At 43.4% G+C, this 10,389-nt stretch overlaps 1 protein-coding gene and 1 pseudogene across 2 annotated transcripts; one reads left to right on the plus strand and one right to left on the minus strand.

Moving 5' to 3' along the window:
• Nucleotides 1–4,468: 4,468 nt before the first annotated feature.
• LOC134218139 (probable serine hydrolase) lies at nt 4,469–6,034 on the minus strand. 2 transcript variants are annotated; one of them, XM_062697016.1, is made up of 3 exons: nt 5,829–6,034; nt 5,537–5,686; nt 4,469–5,437 (listed from the first exon to the last, which is right to left on the minus strand). In XM_062697016.1, the coding sequence occupies exons 1-3, from the start codon at nt 5,829–5,831 to the stop codon at nt 4,514–4,516; spliced, it is 1,077 nt and encodes a 358-aa protein (XP_062553000.1). In that variant the 5' UTR covers nt 5,832–6,034; the 3' UTR covers nt 4,469–4,513. The 2 variants fall into 2 exon arrangements, with proteins under 2 accessions (XP_062553000.1, XP_062553001.1); XM_062697017.1 differs by having other exon boundaries at nt 5,742–6,033.
• Nucleotides 6,035–6,201: 167 nt separating this feature from the next.
• On the plus strand, nt 6,202–8,255 carry LOC134210426 (probable serine hydrolase; annotated as a pseudogene).
• Nucleotides 8,256–10,389: the final 2,134 nt, after the last annotated feature.

Raw genomic sequence — 10,389 nt, forward strand, 5'->3', positions numbered from 1 at the left:
TCAGATTTATCCGGAAATCCGTGTTCGTGCATTTCAGATGCACCATTGCTATGGTCCCGATCGATTAGCATCATATGCGGCTTTGAAGTCGATGAATAGATAATGCGTGAGCACGTTGTATTCACGGCATTTCTGCAGTACTTAGCCAATGGTGAACACCTGGTCCGTGGTGGAGCCTTCGCCCATAAAACCCGCCTTGGACTGCCCCCCGAACTCTCTTGCAATTGGTGCTAGTCGACGGCATAACATTTCCTCCTCCCAAATCTTGGTAATTAAATAGCTCTCTTGGTAGTTGGTCAACCCCAGAGGCTTTGTTGTTCTTCAGCCGGCCAATCTCCTCCTGAATTTCCTGGAGATCCGGAACCGGTAAAATTTTGTCCTGCGCGCGTTCTTCCAGGTTCATCAACATACCGCCATCTTCGTCTGCCACATCGCCATTCAGGTGTTCTTCAGTAGTCCTACCGCCACCTTTTGAGATCATCCTGCACGCTCGTTCGCTAAGAAGGTTCCCGTTTATATCTCATATTACATATATCAGGCCTATACGTGACCGGTAGTCTAACTTCACAGAACTTTCATGTAACATTATTAGCACTTTGGTAAGAAGTTGGCTCCGTCTCTTCTTGCTTACGGTCTCGATCTTTCTGCCATGTAGCGCCCTCGATGCGGTGTTGTAGCAATCTCGCCCATGCTGCATTCTTCGCTTCCACTAACTGCTTACATTCGTTTCTCTGATCCGGGGTCACCGTGCCAAGTGCAGCGGTTGCGGTGTTACCAATGGCGGATCGAATATCTCTCTAGCCATCTGCAAGAGACGCTTCGCCTAGTTGCTCTTCCGTTGGGAGTGCCACTTCCAGCTGCTACGCGTATCCTTGGGCTAGTCTACCGTCTTGTAGCCCAATGTTAAGCTGCGGCGTTCGACTTCGACGCGTGTTGTACTCCGTCGAGAGTTTCGAGCGCAGGCGTACTGCAACGAGGTAGTGGGCGGATTCAATATTCGCACTACGGTAAGAGTAAGCTTTTGCTCCGATTTAGTTGCTTTTTCAATTCCGGACTTTCGTCATGTAACGCTTTGAGGGAACAGAAAATTTATTTAATCACCGCCATCGCCTCTTTTCTCATTCTATTTTGTTCCAGTTCCGCGCTTTTTTATCGCGCATGCCAAGGTGTAACGAAAAGGCTATATTATCACTAATTTTTGTGATAGAAAGGTCCGGAATTTACCCATAAAGAGTTATATACCAATCGACTCAAGCTTGACGAAAATTGAGATGATGTCTGTCTGTGTGTTTTTTTTCTTTTCTTCCTAAGCAATGGAGGTGGAGATCTTGCTCAACCAGACATCCTGGCCGTTGTCCAGGAAGTGCGGGGAGTTAGGGATCACTTCAACAGCAAACGAGGGAGGCAGGACTACATCCCCAACCCGCTAAACCGTTTCCATTGCCGCTGCAAGCACATAGTCCCTTCGGTACAACCAGAAAGTAATGCTTCAAAGGGGCCAAATATGCACAACGGCACCCTCGAGGTTAGCTGCGTGTCCTTGCACGGCACCGAACATCGTCAACTCGCTTTTTAGAAGAACACCATGGTATCAGTATGCCAACGCGTTGCCGGCATTTCCAGGTATGACGCCTTACCGCCCTATGGGTCCTCGGAGAGGTGGAAAGGTCGACTGTCGCAAATCTGCTTCCCTCTGCGACTGGTATCAAGAATGATGATGCCGCGTGCACCCCTTAAATTGACCTTTCTGCGATGGGGCCCTATTCGCCAGCACACAGCCGGACTTGCCGACGCGGTGCCTACGCCTGCCCCGTAGCCTTGACGAGGTGACCCCTTTCCGTCTCTCGGACTCGGAACCCGCCCCGGTTGACCGGACGCCGCGAAAGCGACGATACCATGTTGTTCTTCGCGCGGCCATTTGTTTCGATAAAAGGATCGAGTTCGACCACAACGCATGACCACCGGTAATGACCCATGAAGCCGACTCCGATCCCTTGGACCACCTCTGCTTATTTGCTTGCCCAAACTAGCCATCGCTTGAGTCCATACGTGCCACCTTCTGTGGTAGCTCCGAGACTGATTTGGGCGATAGCCGATAAAACGGCGTTCCAGCCAACTTCATCTTTACACATCCTCCGAAATCTAAGTTGTCCGGGTAGTGTCCAGACCCACATGTGGCAAGCATGTGGTCACGCATTGCTGGAAAACGCCCAGGCAGGCACTGAACAACACCGTGTTCCGCCGTTTACTCTAAACCTGCGCACACCAAACACTCCAGGCGAGGCCGAGCAAGCCAGCTATAAGCATTATCTGCACTGCTGTGATTTTTGCAGCACGCTTGAAACGCCGGGCATCATCGAACCCCCTTCTGGTGCTTCCTGTTCCACAGCTTTGCTGGAACAAATCAAACAATTGGGAAGTTCGTGCAGCATTATTGCCTTATGTCCTTCCAATCCGCAGCGTCCGCAGGAGGATTCCTTCTGTCAGGGCCTTTTGCAGGTCCGGCATTGCTTGTGCCCCGGATTTCCAGGCACTTCTGAAGCCAAATTTCGGGTTGCTCGTATATGCGCACTTTGGGGCATACCGACCATCCCCACCTTGACGCTCCCTAACTTGACTACTCTTGAGGCGTCCGCTGCAGATAGCCGAACCAATGCTACCTGCGTCCCCTGCCGGACCTTTCCGTAGCCGAACGGCTGCGGTGGGCGTCTCCACTTTACACTATGTCGCCGCAGTGCCGTGACGAAGCTACTTCGACTTCGGTGATCTCGTCCAGGTCTTTAACCCTTAGATTCATCTCCGTAGTGAGTGCCCTCACCTTGACCGTCTCGCCTAGGACTTCCTCCGCGTCTGTCTGTGTGTATGTTTGTGCGTGTGTGTATGTATGTGCGCAAAATAAAACTCACTCATCTTTTAGACACTTATCTTGATCCGATTTGTTTGCAATAAGTTTTGCAATAAGAAATTCTCACTCAATTTTTTTAGTATATCTGATGCACGAGGAAGGCACAAATACCGCTAGGTGCATCAATCAGGTATTTTTTTCAAACATGGATATCTAAATTTTTGTGTTTGTAAATACAGTACATGTGAATCATAGACGAGCTCGGTGGTCTAGTAGCTATACCGCTTAAACAAGGTTCAATTCCAAGCTCTTCCCCTTCATACTTTGTATTTCTATCTTCTATTTTAGTTCTTTCTGTATTTCACGTTCTACCAAAACGATCCGTACTGTTATAACAAACTTCCATACTAACGATTCCAAAACCTTCTGTGGCACCTACGAGAGTTCTCTGCATCTTTCTTAAGTAGGTGTCCAACTAACTATCCTTCCCCTCGCTTAGCATTCGCAAAAATGCGACCAGACTTGGACTGTCTTGACTCACACAGATTTGTGCATTTGACGCATTCTCTGAAAAAAAAACAGCGGTTGGTAGACTTTTTCGTTTGATCCTTCTGGTGTCTAAAATGAAGGACTACACAATCTTAATTTTTGTTTTATTTCCAGTTTTTAGCAAACCAATACGTTTCATTTTTCAAATCTGCTCAAACCACACCTTTGATCAAGCCAATCAATTGCACCGTAAAAGATCCACCCACGTGCTACGCCATAATCCGTTTGACGAAGCCTCGAAGCCCCGCAACAACACTAAGCGAAATGGCGGTACGCCTGTAGTGTGGATGCCTGGCGGTTTGCGGCGCGTCGGTTTATGTACTCTCTTGTGCCAGCCAGTGATTATGGCTAATGGAAACACAGCAGTCATGGATGGAAGACAGGAACGCAGTATAGCCAAAGGATCACCAAAATCAGGTCACAAATAAGAATTAATGAACTCTAAGAAACATAGAACATGCAGCAATCAAACCCAGTCACCTTCAGTCTTGTTTTATAGCCACGCATCTTACCGCATGGCTAAGGAAGGCCAGTACGTTCTTCTTCTTCTTATTGGCATTACATCATCCCCACACTGGGACAGAGCCGCCTCGCAGCTTAGTGTTCATTGAGCACTTCCACAGTTATTAACTTTCACGAGGTTTCAAGCCAAGTTACCATTTTGCATTCGTATATCAGCAAGAGGCTAACACGATGATATGCCCAGGGAAGATCGAGACAATTTCCAACCCGAAAATTGCCTAGACCGGCACCGGGAATCGAACCCAGCCACCCTCAGCATGGTCTTGCTTTGTAGCACGCGTCTTACCGCACGGCTAAGGAGGCCAGTACGTGTGTACCGGGAAAAATGCCGCGACGGGCGCTGCGTATACGCAAAAATTTGTGCATGTATCTTTTTTATGCAACATAGATATTTGCTACCGTAACTACCTGTATGCGAAAACCAATATTTTCGTTGGTCGATTGCACACATTCGACCCTTAGACTAGGTAAATTTGGCCCTGAATACATGCCTCGATGTATGCTCCATTGCTCCCCCAAATTATAATTGTAAGAATAATAACAGCCCAGAGATAAAAACTAAAAGAAGTTGTGTATTTCATCCAATCAAATATTTATTCACTGTGGCATTGCCTGATTCAACGCATCATGCTTCCAATATTTCAACAAAAAATTCGTAATTATCGGTGCAACTTTTTCTGGTTCTGTAAGATGCATGTGATGTGTGCTGTCTACAACATGCAGCTCAAAAAAGGGGTTGTTCTTTTGCACGACTTCTATAAATTCGTTATAGTATTTCCTGTGTTCATAATACGGTGAATGCTTCGACTTGAGAAACATATAAGGCATCACCATTCTCTTTGCCTGCTCTAGATTTACCTCCTGACCCCAGCCAATCCCAAGGCTAAATTTCATTCTGCTGTCCCGGCTGAAGTAGAATTTATTTGGATCCACCGACGATCTCTGGATGTTACGATCCAACAAGTACGGAGCAGTCTCTATTGACACAGATTTGTGCGTTCCAAGGTAAAGACGATACGCTAAATCTTCATAAGTATAGCTTGGAGGCTCAGTGCCGTCACGGTTACGCATATCAGCTTTTAACGTTAGTGGAATTTCCTTCTGCAAGCGTGGTCCAACCTTGTTAGGATCCATTATATGCGGTTTTAGCACATCTATCCCGATGTTGAAATCTACTACATTTGGGAATATCGATGAAAAAACAAAGCCGATGAGTGATCCCATTGAGTGCCCCATAAACGAAATCTTTTTCCAATGAAAGTATTGCATCACCATTCTCAACATGTAAACATTGTCCATCGCATGATACATCAGTCCGTCGGGAATTTTCGACGATAATCCATGGCCAGCAAAATCCAAAGCCAGGAAGCTCATGTGATGAGGCAGAAGTGGTATCAGTCTATCGAAGGTTCCAGCGTTATCCATCCAACCATGCAGCGAAACAATTGGACGAACATCTTTCGGTCCCCACCACTTTCCGGCGATTTCACCGTATGACACCGGAATTCGTATTTCTTCGACCTGTTTATGAAAAGACGCGATATAAATATAGGTAAAATGTATTGCATTGGACTTTGAACTCAATGAGATGTTGTATCTTTCCCATCCACTCTTTCGTACCTTTGGCTGCTCTGTATAGCGTAAATCAGCACAAGTGCGTGGATTATGGAAGAATCTTTGACTAAAAACGACTCCAGTTGAACGCTTGGGGACTCTCAGCATTCGCACAAAGATTGAAGACATTGACGATCTGAATAGCGTCATTTTATCCTACATCCGATAAATACAATAAGAACAAATAAGATAACTACCAGGATGACCTTACCCATGAGAGCACCGATTCTGTTTCAGGAAGTTATATTCAATTTTGGCAGGGCTCTCTTATCTCTTATCACTAATTATTTTTGATTACCATTTGTGAGCCGATTCAAACACTTTCGTGATGTGTATGTCAACAATCACATAATCAGTCGGATATTGAATATTATGTTACAATTAAAGTTTTCACATCAGTGAACTGATCGAGTTTAGCCGCCGATTTTCAGTTATTGCTTACTTTCACTCACTCTCCGTGCAAAATTTGCAAAACTTTAAGCTTAACAACAACTCTATACAGGTGCAAAGTCCCTCAACACATTATTTTTGCTTTGAGTATTGTAAAGGTTCATGCTTGTTGATATTCAGTAACCGGTGAAATATATAAATGTGGTGAAATGAACTTGTACCATATTTTGATAAAGATATAACACACCATAGTTCAATTCACATACATAGTATTGATCAAAATGTTCATAAAATGTATGAAGCTTGTACGTCTTGTGGAATATTTATTTCTCATCTACATTTTTCAATTAACTACTTTTGGGCAGGGATGTTATCGATCATTCAGTAATCTGCGTTAGATCATTCAGTAGTTTGTCAATAACACATTCTAGAGGTTAGAATTCAAAATGTGTTAAATGGTGGACTTCTAGTGCAAAGGTTAATCTACAACTCTGCCTAATATGATATGATTGCATTTTACTAATAATTATTAGCACTTGCTTATAATAAATTATTGGAATTTTGTTATCATTCAGTTACTGCAACTAGGTATCTCTGTAACTTCTTTCATAGTGGAATTTAAACATCGATCTGTTAGGCAGAGTTATAGAAAAAAAGTTCACACTAGAAGTCCACCATACAACACATTTTGGAATTTAGCCTCTGGAATAAATTATTGGCAAACTACTAAATGATAGAACAGAATACTAAAGGATTGATAACATCCTTAACTGAATCAAAATATTATTTTCAGTTCGATCAACTACATTATTGTAAGTTAGCTTAGAACAGAATACCTGAGATCAGAATTTTATTATACATTGGTTTTCCAGAAGCTTTACTTGACCAAATTAAAGCTCTACACATGCTGTTTGTAGTTATTTATGTCGTATACTGATCTGCACATGTAGTAAACGTAGTAAAGCACATTGGTTGTATACATTAGTGGGATTCTACACATCTGTCAGTATGAACTCAGCACTTGATTGCAAAAGAAATCGCTTCGCTTTAGTAGGATAAGCATTAAACTTTGGAGAATTCATCACGATAAAGATATTAACTTCTAGCACCTACAACTTAATTTCGGAAAGTAGACTTGCTAACCCTGATCTCCACCCATGATTAGATACGTCAGGCTGCACGATAGACAAAATAGTATAGAATCCAAAGCAGATATGTGCAACATTGATGAAGAATCGTTCAATTACATGATACGTTTTTATATTTTTTGGACCATAGGTAACTGAGGTGGAGATTCCTATTCCCTATGGTAAAATAGCTGGGAAATGGTTTGGTCCAAAGAACATACAACCCATATTGTGCATTCACGGGTGGTTAGACAACTGTGGCACATTTGACAGGCTCATACCATTACTTCCGGCTGATGTGAGCTTTCTTGCTATTGACTTGCCAGGTCACGGTCACTCTTCGTGGGTGCCGAATGGTATGGCGTACCATCAGTTGGATAACGTGGTTTTGATACTGCAAATCATGAAAGAGTACAACTGGGATAAAGTGGCCATTATGGCGCATTCTATGGGAGCTATTATCGGGTTTTATGTTCACAGCATTATTTCCGGAAAAAGTTGAAATGTACATAGGAATAGATGCCTTGAAGCCCCACAGTTACTATCCTGGCAAGTTCGTAAAATATGTCGGACCAATACTGTCGAAATTTATTGAAGCGGACAAAAGAAATTGTGAAAAATCAGAACCACCGTCATACACTTACGAAGAAATGCTGGACAGGATGTATGATGCAACATTCGAATCCGTCACCAAGGAAACAGCACCTTTCTTATTACAGAGGAACATCAAACCATCGAAAAAGTTTCCGGGAAAGTACTACTTTGACCGCGATAACAAAGTGAAATACAACAACATTCCCGGCTGGTCGGACGAGGTGAACTGGGATCTGGGCAAACGGGTGAAAGTACCCCAATTGACGATCAAAGCGCAAGATTCGCCGTATCCTGGTTCATGGGAAGGCTTCAAGGCCATGTCGGAAGTGCTGAAGGAGCATAATCCGCTGTACGAAGTGGAGTATGTGAAAGCTTCCCATCATGTGCATCTGACTGATCCGGAGCTGATTGCACCGATGATAACCAAATTTTTGGTGAAATATTGGATAAAACGGCAGGATAGCTTAGTTAGTAAACTGTAATAAGTGTTGAGTTTTAAAGTGTGGAGACATTTTATTCTAGAAAGTAGAAATAATCTCATATGGGTGATTTTGGTAATGTATTATACAATTAAAACTACGTTAAAGGCACTGGAGGCGTAATAATAAGAAATTATAAAAATCTTAGCTTTTGTTTTGTTTTGTCCGCCTATGGCGTTACCAACTGAAATTCGGAGACGCATTAGTAGTTTCTCTACGGACGCAGAGACCTGGACGATGTCTCGTGGAGAACCAACGCGCACTGGGAGTTTTCAGAAGAGGAAAGTGCTGCATTGATACGATCTATAATTAAGTGCAGATAGTGCCGGACAGTGCATGCTGGAAGAACTGAATGAACCACGAGTTGCATCAGCTGTCAGAACTTATCCATCATTTTCACCACGCGAAAATCCTGAAGGACTGCGGTGGGGTCGAGCACGTCAACTCCGGACAGTAATCCAGTGAAAATGGTTCTCGACAACGATCCGAACCCAGAGACAATAAAGGCGAAGGTGTGCAGCGGGCAATAAGGCGAGGTGCCTTGCGGCGGGCAAGATGGATCCCGATCAGGTGGAGGACGATTTGCGGACCCTCCACCAGACTGGTTGGCGATACATGCAGTCATGGACTGGTTGGCGAACTGATCATGGACCGAGCCTGAATGGAGAAGACTTTTATGTATTACAGCAAGGCCGCTTCAGCGCTTAGTCTGGTAATAATAATGCTAATAATAATAACCAATTGTTTTGTTTTGTTTGTTGTTAACAACTTCCAAATCAGGATACACGTTAATTCCGAAATCTTCGCTCTCGCCACATTCCGCTTTGTTTTACCGTTAGGGTATCATTATATTTCCACGTTTTATTAGTACAAGGGTTATTTTTGGTTTTGCACTGCTTTTTCTGAGAGTTTATCTCTTCCACACTGCATATAAAATAGAACAACTGTAGAGCCACTAAAGGGGGAACACCCACTATACCACGAGGGACAGGTTTGGTCAGTTTTAGATATCCACCCTCCCTCTAATAGCGTAGACAACCGCTCATGTTAATTTACAAAAGAATTGCCCTTATGGATCATGAGACATTTACCAGCAACCCCTCCCTCATAAGCTACTGTCCACGTGGTATATGGCCCCAAACTGTAAAAATTGAAAGTTGCACTGGTGTCAGATCCGCATCCACGTTCCGGGAAGTCGCCATGGGTTGACCAAATAGGAAGTACCAAATTAGAAACAATACAGTATTAAAATTAACATTAGCATTAAGCGTTTCGCACAAATTAGGTGTTGCAAACCTGGAACTGTTGTTAATATGAGGTTAGCATCTCTAGCATCTACAACTCATGATACATTTTTTCCAATAAGCCCCAATTGCTGGGGGCACGGGTTCTGCTGATGATGCATTTCAATTTGTTTTACGAGCTGTACAGAAAAAAATATGGACTCCAACATACAGAAATGAGCGAGAATAAAGCGTTTTATCAAACCCCATCGGTGAAGAGCCGCCTATCCGAATCAGTTTTTCCAACTTTTATGCAAGTGCGATTGTTTTGATTCGAAGAGGTTTTTGTCTCTCTTTTATCGTTGTTTGTTATCTATTGATAGCGATCTGCAATCCCTGACTGCCACTGAAAGTATAACCGTCCCATGTTCACATGAAATCCGACTCAATAATAGGACAGTTATGGTTTCGCAACGACAATGTATTCAATTAAAATGTTTAATCAGGGCTTGAAAAGTTCAGATATTTTCTTCGATTCTCAGGACAAATATAGCTTTTTTGAAGATTCCTTCCAAAAGAAGGGCCTTCAAAAGCATAACAGACTTCTTAAAATTTAAAAGATTATCGAATATCTTTACAAGCTTTTCAGCAGAAGACACTGGATCAAACGGTTGTATTCATCGTCGATTGTTTCAATCAATTATTGCCAACTGCTAGGATTTTATGTTACTTTTCAGAAATAGCGAAATTTGCTTCTTCCCTTCTTCTTCCTATTGGCGTGCATCCTCAAACTGGGACAGAGCCGCCTCGCAGCTTAGTGTTCATTAAGCACTTCAACAGTTATTAACTGCAGGGTTTCTAAGCCAGAGTTACCATTTTTGCATTCGGTATATCCATGAGAGCTAGCATGATGATACTTTTATGTGAGGGAAGTCGAGACAATTTCCAGTCGAAAATTTTCCTGAACCGGCACCGGGAATCGAGACCCAGCCACCCTCAGCATGGGTCTTGCTTTGTAGCCGCGCGTTTTACCTTTGAGCTAAGGA

This window comes from Armigeres subalbatus, chromosome 2 (genome assembly GCF_024139115.2).
Source record: "Armigeres subalbatus isolate Guangzhou_Male chromosome 2, GZ_Asu_2, whole genome shotgun sequence".
Lineage (NCBI taxonomy): Eukaryota > Metazoa > Arthropoda > Insecta > Diptera > Culicidae > Armigeres > Armigeres subalbatus.